General features: G+C 39.4%; 2 protein-coding genes across 5 annotated transcripts in view; one reads left to right on the top strand and one right to left on the bottom strand.

The window, feature by feature from the left end:
- TFEC (transcription factor EC) overlaps positions 1 to 15,161 on the bottom strand; it is a 650,324-nt gene that overhangs the window by 224,698 nt on the left and 410,465 nt on the right. The gene's annotated exons all lie outside the window — the stretch shown is intronic.
- Positions 6,683 to 15,161, top strand: part of TES (testin LIM domain protein) — a 45,572-nt gene continuing 37,093 nt past the window's right edge. Inside the window, exon 1 of the mRNA XM_059933554.1 lies at positions 6,683 to 6,878. Within this exon, the coding sequence (XP_059789537.1) occupies positions 6,852 to 6,878 (27 nt within the window). The 5' untranslated portion in view covers positions 6,683 to 6,851. The remainder of the gene's footprint in view (positions 6,879 to 15,161) is intronic.

Here is a 15,161-nt window from a genome sequence, read left to right as displayed (position 1 = left end):
TTCAAAGTCCAGTAGCTTCACTAGAATATGTCTTGTGTTGGTTATTTTGAGTCAATAGATTCTCAAGTATGCAGTATGATCTTTCAATATCTAGTTTCATATCATTTTTTTTTTAATTCAGGAAAGTTTTCTTGAATCACATTTTTTTATTGTTTGTTCCTTTGGTTTGGTTTTCTTCTTCAGAGACTCCTATCATCCATGTTTGATCTCTTTATCTTATTTTCAATATTTGTTACATTCTCTAGAAAACGCTATATTTCTGTCTTCATTATTTTTTTATTTTGTTAGAAAAAAGAATTTTTACTATCCATTGTTTGTAGGCATTATCAGTTTTTTGCCCTAGTATTCTTTTCACTTTAGTTTTCATCTATGTAATATTATTTTCTTCATTTCTCATTCTTTCCTGAGTTCTATCACCTCACTTCTGAGTTTTTCTAACTCTGATTTGTGTGGTTCTTTCATGACATGCATTAACTTTGTAATGTCTTTAACTTGTTTTAAAGTAATAGCTTATAGTTTTGTTCTGTTTTGTGGACACATCTTTCTGACGTTCTTTCTTTATCTGTAGGGAAGTTATTCTGCTCTGTTTTCTCTCTTTTCTTATAACCTTGTATTGGATTTGACCTTAATATAACATTTACTGTTACCTATTTTTATGTGATATTAATTTTCCTAAACTTTTACAATGATGCAGGGTTCAGAAAATCGTGTCCAACCTGAGAGAGCTCCATCTTCCCTTGTTTTTATGGAGTGCTTAAAAATACAGCAGGACTTTTCGGATTTCTGGACTCTGTTCCCCTTTCTGGTGTTGAGCACTTGAAATATGTCTAAATTTTAAATTTTAATTAATTTTAGTTAATCTAATTAAATTTTAAACAACTACATGTGATTACTGGCTACTCTAATGGAGAGAGCTCCTCTAGCCTTTCACTTTCCACTGTCTCTTCTGCCCCATCCTACTTGATTTTGATTTCCCTCAACAAAGTTTCTTGTTGTGGGATCTTCTCCTAGAAAGGAGTCCTGGTGGGTTAGTTTTGAGATATCATAGGGTGAGATTGCTTCAGCCCCTTCAGTCACTTTTCACTGTTTCAGTTGCTGTTAGAAAACTGGCCTGCAGTGTTTTAAAATGAGTAACTGGAGGAGAACATCTTGAATTTTCCTGTCCACCGGACACCAACTTATTGCTTCCCTCCCTCTCCCGACAGAATTTCTTATACATGCATGTCTTGTGGCTCTTGGTGGTTTGTCCTTACCTCTTGTGTTTGGGGATTTATGGACATATCTTGTCACCCAGTTTTATTGTAAAGGTTGTCCATAGCTTTCAGCTTTGCTAACCAGTTGATCTGTTTGTTTGTTTTTTTAATGTAGATTTTCAGGCAGATTGAAAAATTATGCTGCCACTGCCCTATCTTCCTAAAATGCTTTGAATACAGTAAGTCCCCTACATAGGAACCTTCAAGTTGGGAAATTTCAAAGATGCGTCCTTGCTGTGCAATACAAGGAGCTTACTAAAGAAGACCTGATGGAATTGGAGGCCCATAGAAAGGACGAAGAGAGACAAGAGGAAGAAGAAGTAACTGAAGAACTAAGAGATTCACGATGCAGGAAATAGCAAGGGGATTTTCTTTATTTGAGGAGGCACTGTTAGTTTTTGAGGCACAGGAACCGAACGTAGAATTGTAAACGAAGGTTGCAGCAGCTGTTCAGAATGCAATCCAGGGCTACCGTGTCATCTATGATGAGAAAAAAAGAGCTACTACCCAGACAACACTGGATCATTTTTTCAAGAGGGTAGAATTGAATACAGGAAGGAACCAGAACCTGTGCCATCAATGTCAGGTGAGTGAAACTGCAGCTTGCCCTCCATCTCCTATTGCTGATGATCTTCAGCTCTACTATCTCCCACCTAGTCTCCCTCCTCCAGTCAGTAACTCTTCTTGCCTGTCACTTGATGCCAGGCCCTGTATGCCAGCTGTTGAATTGTACTACTGTACTTTTCAAGGTACTGTACTGTAAGATTAAAAATGTTTTCTTTATTTTTTGTATTTGTTTTTTATGTATTATTTGTGTAAAAAGTATTATAAAACTATTACAGTACAGAACTATATAGCTGATTGTGTTAGTTGGGTACCTAGGCTAGCTTTGTTGGACTTACAAACAAACTGGACTTACATACGTGCTCTGGGAATGGAACTCATTCGTATGTAGGGGACTCACTATAATATATTTTTAAATAAGGTTTTTCCATTAAGAAATATGACATGATCATCATGGAATATTTTTTAAAAGAAGGAAGGAATCCCCATGGACCCACCAATCACAGACAAACCACTGCTGACATTTTAGTGAATTTTCCTCATGTTTCTTTTCTGTGTATATTTTTGCATAGTTGTGAGCACAATCTATATAAATTCTATTTTCTATTTTGTTCCTATAACATTATAATTGTTTACTGTTACAAAACAATTTAATATAAACCTATCATGTGAATCATCCATTATTTGCTTAGCCAATCCCCAATGCCTAGTCAATTAAAAAAATTTTTACAGGTAATAGTTTGCTCTGAGAAATGTTGGTATATCCCTATAGAACAATGTGTAATCCTATACAAGCTGCTAATGAGCAATAATAGCTATGTCAGTAGCACAGGAATTCCTCTAACAGGTGTTAATAAATGATTAGTATTCACTAAAGAGGCCACCTTGGACCACATTAATAATTGAGGAGACAGGTACAGTCATCTTTACCTTGAAAATTTACCTTACCTGGTATAGAAAACTTTCCAATTGGTGTTTCCTTTTCCTAGTGTTTACAGTATGTTGACCATGTGTGTGTGTTTATATGCACATGTGTATATGTAGATGTGTGTGCCTGTGTATTTATAATCAGTCATCTGTATCTCCAGCCCAGATGTTTCTTTTGACTGCCAAACTCAGATCCAATTGGCCTTGCAAAATCATTACATACAAATGAAACCCCTCATCTTTCTCAAACTTCCTCCTCCTGTTTCCTATCTTGAGTGATTTACAGCCATCATACCAGTTACCAAAATAGATTCCTAAGAGTCACTCTATGCTCATCCTCCCTCCCTTCAATTCAACCACTCAATTCCAATATTTTCTACCTCCTTAAAATCATTGGTCACTCCTTCTAACTCTCCATAATTGTTGCTGCCTCAGTTTGGCCCACAGCGTATTTCACATGGGATATAGCTATCACTTCCCAAGTTTACCAATGACTTCCTTTTTGTTAAATCCAATGAGAATTTGACACTTCTCCACAATTTGACATTGTTGATGAATTCCTTCTTGAATTTCTTCTCTTAGTTGTTGGGACTCTAATTTTTTTTTCTTACCATCTGACTAACCCTCATCTCCTTTCTGTGCTTTTCTTGATCAGCTTTGCTCAGCTGTAGTCTTTGATATTATTTTATTTTGCAATCTCCCATGCTGATCTTACTCCATCCATGGCTTTCAATTATTTGTCTATGTAAGATGTTGACTCCTAAATTACCATAGCAGTCCAAGTCTCATCTCTAAGATTTATATTTGGATATCTTACTTCAATATCCCAACCTCAAACCCAATATATTAAAAACTGTACCCTTAGGGAGATCAGCTCGGTGTTTTGCGACCACCTAGAAGGGTGGGATAAGGAGGGTGGGAGGGAGACGCAACAGGGAGGGGATATGGGGATATATGTATGCATATAGCTAATTCACTTTGTTATACAGCAGAAACTAACACAACACTGTAAAGCAATTATACTCCAATAAAGATGTTAAAAAAAAAAAACTGTACCCTTTGTCCCCACCTCACCCCCAAGAAAACACAACTAAAAAAACACTGCCCATCATCCTGTATTTTCCCTATTCCTGAACCATCTATATAAATGATCAAGCCAGAAACGTGTGTCATCTTCTACTCATTTTTCTGTTATCAACTACATCTTGTCATCAATGCCAGTTCTAACTCCTTAATATCTCTTTAGCTTAACACTTGAATAGCTAAATAAGAAATTGAAATCTCATCCTCCTAACTTAATACTTATCTACCTCAAAGTTATCTTCTATATAATTGGCAGAGTAATGATTCCAGGTAGAAATCACTGCATTTCACCTTGCCAATGATACACAAAGTGATGCTGGGAGGGTTGAGAGGGAAGAGAGAGAGAAGGGCAAAATATGATGGTAAAAAAAGTTTCCATTTTTTTCTTAGTGTTGTCTCTGAAATTTCACCAAATAAGCCCAAAATTTATATTACAACATTTGTTTGATGCCTTATTTAAACTGTTTCACCGGACATTTTAAGCTCCCTGAAAGAGACCAAGTTGCCTTGTCATAACTAAACCTCATGCTCATTGGAGCTTACACTGGGTAAACTTTGCAGGGGCCCAAACATTATAGGATGGCTTGGGAAAATGGGATGGGAAAGTTTTACTTAAACTGAGTGAGAAGAAAAATTCATGACCATTTCGGTCATTCCATTTTTAGTTTATTAATAGGATAAGGAAAACATCACATTATAAATCAATGCTCTGTTACTGAATTGAACTTGGGTCTGCTCATCCAATGCACAGTAAAGCTAATCTACTGACATGAGACGGTGGTGAAGTAGAGTATAGTGTTTATTGCAAGGCACCAAGCAAGGAGAACAGGAAGCTAATGCTCAAAAGACTGGAACAGGGCTTCCCTGGTGGCACAGTGGTTGAGAATCTGCCTGCCAATGCAGGGGACACGGTTTCGAGCCCTGGTCTGGGAAGATCCCACATGCCGCGGAGCGACTAGGCCCGTGAGCCACAATTACTGAGCCTGCGCTCCGCAACAAGAGAGGCCGCGATAGTGAGAGGCCCGCACACCGCGATGAAGAGTGGCCCCCACTTGCCGCAACTAGAGAAAGCCCTCACACAGAAACGAAGACCCAACACAGCCATAAATAAAATAAATAAATAAATAAATAATTAAAAAAAAAAAAAAAGACTGGAACACCCCAATGGCTTTTAGAGAAGGGTTTTTAAAGGCAACATTAGGGGTGTGGGTTGCAGGGTGCCTGACCAGCTTGTGCACAATTCTCTGATTGGTCAATGGTGAATTAACAGGGTGCTGTTTCAGGAATCCCTGAAGATTCATTCATTCCAACTGGTCTGGGGTCTACACGCTGGTGGTCAGCAGTTTTCATCTTGGGGGGGAGGGTCTGCTTTTTGCAAAATCAACTCAAGGATATGGTTCAGGATATTATCTATAGCCCTTAAGGAGGAACTAAAGGTCCTTGACTTTATTTTATGGTTAAACTATTATTATTTAGTCTTGCTTGACTGTTTCCCTTTGTTTCTGCATTTTCTCAGTTCTCTGTTTAAATCTGCTCTTTGGAACTTGGGAAAGGCCTAGGTGGCTAAAGCTCTTCTACAGAAAAGGAGCAGAGGACACCAGGGGTCTGTCCCTGGGAAGGTACTGCAGGGTCTTGCTTGGTTTCATGTTGAACAACATTAATAAATAGCCAAGTAAGCAAAGGGTTAAAAGTGTTAGCTAAAATGAATTTGGGGTGTTTTCAGTTACCAAATTTCCAGAGGTAAAGGGGAGAGAAATCTGGACCTAAATATCTACATGATTTGGGACTTTTTCCTTTTTAAAATTAGATGCCAGATTAAGAGGTCACCTGCTATCTGAGCATTATAGTTTTCTGTCATTACCGTGAACTGGGGGGGGGGGGGGGGAAGGATTATTCTCTTTTAATTAATCAAAATGCTGTGTTTGCTGTCCCAAACATGCTGGAGACATTGCTTAAAGACTCATGAGCACTAGCTCTGCCCCCAGGAGACTACAATTGGGCAGGTCCCTATACCTCTGGGGTCCTCAGTTCCCTGCAAAATGAGAACGCTAGACTCAATAATCCTTAGGATCCCTTTCAGATCCACCAAGCTAATGGTATATTCATTGCAATTGCTCCTGAATGAGGCCATGATTTGTATCCAGCTCTAGTGCTTCAGTGCTGTTTGTTATGTCTATGAAACTGCTTCATCAAAACATGAGGCACATGAGCACCCTCACACCATTTCACACAACAAGGACAAAGGGCAAGCCTCTGCTTCCAAAGGAATGACATAACCTGTCTCTGAAGTGGTTCACATCATCCTCATCTTTGAACTACCAAGTGCTCAGAAAACACATAACCATCACATTAAGGCTGTGAGAGGAGATCCCCAGCCAGTGCTTGGGACTTGGAGAAAAGCATTTAAGAAAAGGCCATCTCCACAACTTAATAGTGAAATTAGGGTGCAACACCCATCACAAGGATCCCTAACAACCTCCACGATCTCTTTGCTAGGAAAAGAAACCAAGAAGCTAGTAGTGGTATAATACTCCGCTGGACACATATCCAAGGTCCCAAGCAAAACAGGTACAAGCTGACTGAATGGAAGGGCTCTTCTTCAGTTGGAGGTAGGCTGGGTTCCAATTCTTTACCAGCAGGTCGGCTGAAAGCCAGGGCAGCTTCAGAGACCAGGTCAGGGATACCGAATTGCACTCCGCAGGGCGCCGCCCCGGACGGGGCCCCGCCCCTCACCTTGCCTTCGCCGCGCTCCGGCCGCGAAGGTGCGTGCGGCGCTCGGTGATTGGCGGCTGCCCAGCGGGGCCCGGCTGCCATTGGCTGCCTGGGCCTCTTTGTTCCCAGTCCCCGCCTCAGGCCGTCTGTAGAGGACTGGGCGGCGGAAGTTTGACGGCGCCGGGCCAGTGGCCGTGGCAGCGGCGCCGGAGACCCAGCAGCTCTCCCCCAGTACCCGCAGCGGTGCCGGAGGCCAGGCGAGCCTGGGTGTTAGATCCCGGACAGCAGGAGGAATCCCTCTGACACACAGACATGGACTTGGAGGCCAAAGTAAAGAAGGTAGGGCGGCGCGGGCAGCAGGGCAGCGGCCGCTTCACCTGCGCGGGGCGCCGCCCTCTGGCTGCCAGCGGCGGGTGGGGCGCACGGGCCACCGGGCGCGAGCCAGCTCTGGGTCTCCGGAACCCGGGGCCCAGGTACCCGACCCTCCTGGTAGAGGGGATCCCCGGCGGCCTCGCAAACTCCTGAAACCTGGGGGCGACGGAGAGTCGTGCGCGCGCGCGCGCGCGAAGGTGGCACGGGACATTTTTCCCTGTCTAACCACGTCCAACGGTTGGAAGTGTTCGAAACTTTCTTTAAGAGGTTTCAGCTGCGCCTGTGCCTCTCTAAAAGAAAAGGATGAGGTTAGGGCGCGTTAAGGCGAGGCTGTGACACTACTTCTTCCTGCCTCAGGAAGTTCAACTTTATTAAGCCTTTGTGGTTTGGGGTCACTGATGTGACTGTGACAGCTCAGACCTCCTCCCCTCCCAGCTCGGCTGTCCGAGGCTCTCTAGAGTGAGCGTTGATTGAATGCGCTTCCTTCGCACCCGCGGCTGGTGATAACGTGAAAGGTGATGATGTTTTTTCTTTTTTCTTCTTTCTTTGGTCATGCATTACTTGACTTCCAAAGCACTGCCTCCTTCTTCCAAAGAAAGTGTTCTCCCTGTTTGGCAGCTGTCCCCAAAGGACGATCGTCACCAGTGGTTTAGTTCCAGGAGACGTTTCCTGCCTGGCTGCCCTCCGGGCGTCAGTCCCCACGGCCCTACCTGAGCCGCTCCCTGATTTGGGGAGCCTTACGTTTCTTGGGAGAAAGAGGTGGGGACCACACTGTGACTCAAAAGGAATGCTGATGTCACATTCCAGTGTAACGTTCTGTGTGAAAGATCTCATTCCAGGGAATTGTTCATATTTACTTTGCGGTAAATTTAAGCTAGCTGCTCCTTATCAAATAAGGAAGGAAGTTTTGCAGAGAGAAAAAGGGGAAAAAATAGAACCTAATTTTCTTCTCTTGCCCACTGTGGGTTGCCAACATTGCCATTATTTCATCTTCTAAAGACAGAGTTCCTGACCTGAGCATTAATTCTGTTTCATGCCCAGAACTGGATTTTTGAAAATGTATGCAAGTGCAAAATAGTAGGTCAGGAGGCTGTTGAAAAATGAAAACCTGCAGTGGGAAAAAAAAGTTTGCCCCTTATGGCTAGAACCGGCACTCAAAAGGGAATCCAAGGACGGGAAAACATAGTGTAAATTCTGAGAGTCCTGATTGCATTCTCTTCTCTTACAGTTTGGTTTCTTATTTTCTTTGCTTTTAGATGACACTAAAATTTCTTGTTAATTTTGCTTGCTACTAGGAAAGCATTTTGTTTGCCGCTTAATTAGTCTTCTGTTGATGAACACTTCTTATTTTGTTTTTCAAGTGGGAAAGAGTGGGTAATTTAGTACTTGTCAGAAATTTGGGAGGTCTTGTCTATGCTTAAACATATATTGCTTCAAAAATTACTTTTTAAATGTCAGCATCCTTTGGGAGGGGAGGAATGAATGCGTGAAGCACAGAGGATTTTTTTAGGGCAGTGAAACTATTCTGTATACTACTATAATGGTGGTTACATGTCATTATATATTTGTCAAAACCCATAGAATGAACAACACCAAGAGTGGACCCTAAAATAAACTATGGACGTTGGGGGATGATGATGTGCCAGTGTAGGTTCATCAGTTGTAACAAATGTACCACTCTGATGTGGGATATTGACACTGGAGGAAGCTTCGAAAGGGAGTAGGGAGATATATGGGAATGCTGTCCCTTCTGCTAAATTTTGCTGAGAACCTAAACTGCTCTGAAAAATAACATCTACTTAAAAGAAAAAAAAATCAACATCCAAAAGTGATTTTGAAATTATTTGAGACAAAGAACAAGTAATTCTGAGGGAGAAAGTACAGAGTTAAGAATTACATGTGCTAGCAAGGGAAAAATCCAGACATTATTTATAAACAATTTCCTTAGTTTTAGAATGTGGATTATAATAAGTAATGCTCTTGATATATGGTGTAATTTTTCTCCTCCATCTCCCCTTTACTCTAAAAGGTTATCTTTTCAACCAAGAATCTTATCCTTCTCTCTAATCCTCCTTCTCCCCTTCCCCCACCCTCAAGAAAAAGGATTCCATAAATTTAAAGCTTTTACAGACAATACCATGACTGTAATAAATCCTTGTTTCACTACTTTGTCATCACTGGTGAGTCTCAGGACAGAGTCCTCAACTAGTAAATTGGAAAGTACTAAAAGATCCCAAAGATGTCCAATTTGACTGCCAACCATACCCTCTGTGTCTATGCAGGACCCTTGACAGACTTAATGTTCTGTGGATTCAACAAAATGTTTCCCAGCACAAAGAATTTAGAGGTCCCAGGAACACATTTCATAATCTCAAAAAGAAACTTGCATTCCCTTTAGAAATTGCTTTCTAAGACACCAGAAGAAGGAAACATTACAAGATCATCTCTGATCTATGATCAGAGCCTTCTTACCCTATTTTGGTACCTATATAGTTTTCAGGTCTCCCTTCTTTTTGACTTGGGTATACAAGAAAACTAATAGTTTGAATGTACCTTTTAAAAAGCCTGGTTGGAAGTTGGAACAAAGACACAACCATTTAAGTAAAACTAAATTTGACTTCTGTTTTAAGATACATGGCATTTTTTCCTTCTAAAACCCTTGTACTGTTGTTTTCATAAGAAATTTTCTTCAGGCAGATGATAAATGTTACTTTCCTTTCCCATTAACATTTCGTGTAAAAAGAATTAAAAAGGGTTGTCTTTATTCACAACCACCTAGGTGGATGATGCTATTATAAGATTCTTTGTTTATAAAAAGAGAACTTGGGTGTCCATATCATTGGCATAAATTTGGATTCATTACCAGTTAAAACACACAATCACAAAGGCAAGGAATTTTTATAATTAGATTTTACTATATTTTGTTTTGTTTGAGGTAAGTGAGCTGTTGCTAGGATGTGAGAGCTAGTTTGGTTATACAGAGTTTTTGTTTCAATAATATTTTAGAGTAGAATTTGACTTTTACATATTGGCCCTGTCTTCTGAGTTATTTGTCTAGATCTCTTCCTTATCTTATGTCTCTTCATTATAATTGACTTCGTGTAAGTAGAGCCTGTGTCTGCTTGGAAAAAGCAATGGACTTTGAGAAGCAGAAACAGAGTCTCATTTTGGTGGTGAATGGTAAATCATGGCCCACAGCCAGATGTTTTCTTCTTTCCTTTCTGTGTTACTCTCCCATGAGAATCACTTTTTTTCCCTTTAAAAACATACCAGAGAGAAAGAGAACTCTAGTGCTGCCTGGAATTGCTGTAGAGCTTTTAATTTTACACCTTATTCATTGTTTGCCTCCATTCTAACCTCCATCTTTTGATCCTTCCTGATGTCTTGCATATTTTTTACTTAGGACTCTTTTCTTTGTTTCTTTAATTTAATTTTAAAAAGATGAAATGTACTTTAAAGATTACAAGTCACTAAAAACCCCCTTTCTCAGCATCCAAACATGTTTTGAAAGCTTCTGTCGTTTGCCAAAAAACCAAAGTGAAACCAAGTGATTGCACTTGGAGAGAGTACTGAACCACAAAGATTGTTTCCATTAGAAATTAGAATGAGCCTTTTCTCTTAGGTGGCCCCTGATTGAATGGAAAAGGCAAGTAAATGGTGACCTGGAGGCACAAATCTACAGTTGAATTCTCTGCTTGAAGCCATTCTTGCTGTGAGAATCATTGGCAAGGCTTGGGATAATGGGAGGGCAGTGTACTTCCAGGGCTTTACCTTAGAGGCATTTACTCTGTCAGAACAAGTATAGAATAAAGTGGTCCTCAGCGGGGCTTTTATCTCTTCCAACCCATAGTGTCAGTCATTACATTAATTGGATATGAAAAGTCACTTTCTCTAACTTGCTCTGAATATTGGTTTGAATAGAACTATAGTAGGTTTTCTATTGATTTTGTTCCTTAATTTTATCCTGTGAAGTAGAATTAGGGATTTATGTCTCTGCTGGCTGTTAGCTGTGTACCATCACCTCTCTCCTTGACTTTGCTTGCTCATCTTCAATACTAAATACTACTCATCTTTCAAGACACACTCCTTACCCTACCCACACCACACATCACTCTCCAGGTGATCTTTCTTCTTGTTCCTATCTGGATGGAAAATCTCTTTCTTCTGTATTCCCTAAGTATGTTATCATAACTCTTAGGACATTCATCACTTTCTCCCTGTAGATTATAGTCTTCTTCTTACCTAGATTGCAAGCTTCTTGAGAGTGAAATTCATATCCTATTTATACTTGTATAGTTATTTTGTTTGCTGTTCAAAGCAATTTATGAAGTAGATCTTAGCCTCACTTTAAGGATAAAGAAACTAAGGCTTAGATACATTAATCTGAAACTGGCAGAACCTAACTATGATCTTGAACCGTAGTCTTCAGAATCCATGCAACTCCCATCATGCCACCTAGCCTGAGTCCTCTGATATCCTTTGCCTTGATCACTACATATATGTTGAATGAAGTACCCTAATATAAAAAGAGAAATAACCTGAGGTCCATTTCAACATTTTTTATTGGTTTGTTTAAAGGAATTATATTGGAAGAAATGGTTTCTATTCCAATAAAATTACCACCCTACTGGTTTTCTACATTTTATTTATACTTTATCCATGGTTATATGTATGCCCTTTAGTGTAAGTTGCCTTTGACCTTCTTTGCACGGAAACAAAGTCTAAATAAGTAAAAATATCATGAAAAGGAACTTCTGCGAGACTTTTACAGTCAAAGAAATTCCATAAGCTCCAATAATATTCTGGACCATATCTTCTGGATTCTTCCAACTTCCCAGCTTTTGTTGGGAGCAATGATAATGCTGCCTCCTAGCTACTTAATATTGTTCTGAACAATAGCGACCCTGCTTTTGGCTCTCTGCTTTGGGATTTCAACCAGTGACATCTGGAATTGTATAGAGGCACTCATGGTTGGCCTGTAGAAGAATCTGTTCTACCTGCTGAAGCCCAGAGTTGATAGAAAGCCTTACACATAGCATGGTAGGCTAAACCTCTCTTTCTCCTAGCAGCAAAGTGCTCAAAGTGCCACTGGAATGGCAGACCAGGCAGCTTAGAATAGAGCAGTTAAAAACAAAAAAATAAGTTCAATGCTAGGAAGAGAACTGTTCATACAAGAGCTACCGAGAAGCAGTAGGAAATGCCAAAATGTTGAACTATTTTGTTAGCCTCTCACTGAGCTCTAGGATGATACCAGCATTGTGAGCACGAAATTAACATCATGGACCATCAGGGTTACTCTGAGGGGCCTATTTAGTAGAAAGAGAATGATAAATTGGTAAAAGAGTACTACTTCCTATGTTCTTTTTCTGAGAACCAGAAGTAGTTTGCCCCATGGTAATTTGAATATGTTTTTTTACAAACCAGATCACTACAATGTGTTCAGAAATTAGAAAAGGTCAGTAAGTGCCAGTATAGGTAAAGAGCTGTAGTATACAGAAAGATCTTCTGTACTATATCAGCTTTCTCACTCCTGTTTTTCAGTATATCATTAAATTCACTCTGGGCTGAGAGTTAGTAGATCTGGGTCCACTCTAGTTTTTGTGATCTTGGCTACTTTGGATCTCAGTTTTCATATCTATAAAAATCAATAGGGGAACCAAGTGATTTCTAAGATTTCTTCAAACGCTGTTACTCTTTTTGACTATGGAAAATATTATAGTTTACCAAGTATAATAGTGTTCCACAGTGCTTAAAAATCATACAAGCCAAGACTATATAAATATATGTGATTTTAATGAAATGGCATGTATATACTCCTGTGAAGTCCATGAGAAAAATGAAACAATTTTTTTTTTCATAGGTCTTAGCTGTTTTTTCAACTTGTTTTTACTTAGTTTGCCTTTTAAATATTTGTGGGGTATCTGAAGACATTAAGTTTAATTAATTTAAATCTGTAGTATAAAGCTTCAAAGGCATATAAACTGCTCTGTTAGCATGAGTCAAATAAGCCTAGGCATGATGTATCACTTTCCTTGGTACTTAATTACAGGAAAATGAAAAATAATGGAGCTTTTATTGTCTTTAAAAGTTATCTCTCCCAAAATAAGATGAGTCATTTAAAAACTATGTGAGTAGTTTATGTGCAAAGCACTGTTCTAAACTCTGGGGGTATAGTGTGAACAAAAAGGCAAGGTATCTTGTATTATAGAACTTACACTGTTGAGAGGAATGATAGAGGGAAAAAAAGTAAATGACAAAATAAATGATAGAAAGTAAGCGCAAATGGGATTATATCCCTTAGTGAACTCTTTACAGGTCAGGAGTACACTAGATTTCCAACACAGAATGTCCTATCTTTTTGTTTTTAATAAATTTATTTATTTATTTTTGGCTGTGTTGGGTCTTTGTTGCTGCGTGCGGGCTTTCTCTAGATGCAGCAAGCAGGGGCTACTCTTCCTTATGGTGTGTGGGCTTCTCATTGCAGTGGCTTCTCTTGTTGCGGAGCAAGGGCTCTAGGTGTGCGGGCTTCAGTAGTTGTGGTGCGTGGGCTCTAGAGCACAGGCTCAGTAGTTGTGGCGCACAGGCTGTGGCATGGTGGGATCTTCCTGGACCAGGGCTCGAACCCATGTCCCCTGCATTGGCAGGCGGATTCTTAACCACTGCGCCACCAGGGAAGTCCCAGAATATCCTAATTTAGTGGTGATTCTTGGCATTGGTTCCCGGTTTTGCAAACTTTGTAATTAGGGGTTATTATTTGTCTTAAGTAATGGCAAATGAAAAAGAAATGAGAAGGCAGCTTTTATGTATTAGAATATGAAAAAGCTCATAATTAAAGCTAAAATATTTACAATCTTACACCTATAAAATACACAAACTGTCTTTTTCATTACTAATTTTTGTTTGGTAACTACTGTCATGGTACCTGAAAGAATGACTTTTAAAAATCTGTTTATTAGATCATTAATATATAGTACATATAGGAAATTATTTTGCTGTTTACAAAGTGGTGATGTTCAGGGAGCATTATATAAATTATGAATTATGAAATCAACTTTTTCAAGGAGAGGAAAATAGAGAAAAGACTAACCAAATTCAAAATGAGTTTTAAAACCTCATAAATTTTCAAGATTTTAAGGAAAAATAGTTTGATAATTGATAAATTCACCCGTAGTCTTTGAGTAAAATCCATGTATTAAAACTTGCCTTAAGCACTGTTATTAGAGGATTAAATTTAGAGGTTATGCTTTTCAGCTATCTAGCTCCAATCTTTGATTCTCCTATAAAAGAGCTCAAGTCATATTTGGTTTCGCTTATTTTTCTAAGTACCTGATCTACCTAACTCCCTATTTAAATAATGGCAAATTAGATAATAATATGCTTGACTGTAATTTTCTAATGCAAGTTCATGCTGTGACCCTAAAATGACTTTTTAATTACTTTTCTTTCTTTCTTCTCAACCACTTTAATCACTGTTCATAGCCAGTGACAAGAACATTAAGAAAGAACAGAAGGTGATAGAGGAAAGAACGAAAAGAAACTTACTAGGTATAATTTGGGAACAGTGCTATGAAAGTGTTTCATGTTTCTATCACAGTGAGTATTTAGCTATAAAAATTGGTTGATTCTAGGTATCATTACTTTTATTTTGGTCATACTCAACAAAGGAGAAGAGCATAGTTTAGGATTGCCAACTTCTCTTATCCTTGGCTAGTCTGCCAAGAAAGCAGGACTGCTTGGGTTTGAGCATGGCTTGAGGGGGGAAACTGTAGGAGAAGCCAGGCATTGAGCACTGCTGAGAGCTTATCTGCTAAATGACAGCTAGGCTACCAGTATATAAACATAATTAATCTCTGAATGAGGCTAGATCATCCTCAAATCACAAATGATTCAGCCTGTGTTTATTACAGTGACATTCTGACCACCATACAGATTTTAAAAAGGGGTTTCAGGGTGTCTGTTGGTTATAAAGGTTCTTATCTGAACAGTGAGCCTAGCAAAAAAGAGGCTGAAAGCCTAGCACCAATGCCTTGGTGCTGAGTCCATTAATAAGTCTGCTGCCACCATGAACTTGCCTGTGCTTTGTTTGAAGATAAAGTGATACCATGTTTCATTGCAAAATGATTATGCAAATGTTAGGTGGATTTTTATTTCTATAAGTGTAACATCATAGAAGTCTTGATAGAATGCGTCACAAGGTAAAGGTAAAGAATATATTTCCTTCATGGGGGTACTGGCCTACAATAAAAATAA

Source organism: Balaenoptera ricei, chromosome 9, assembly GCF_028023285.1.
Source record: "Balaenoptera ricei isolate mBalRic1 chromosome 9, mBalRic1.hap2, whole genome shotgun sequence".
NCBI classification, from domain to species: Eukaryota; Metazoa; Chordata; class Mammalia; order Artiodactyla; family Balaenopteridae; genus Balaenoptera; species Balaenoptera ricei.
The sequence above is the reverse complement of the archived record's forward strand: the minus strand, read 5'-3'. Positions and strand labels throughout refer to the sequence as shown.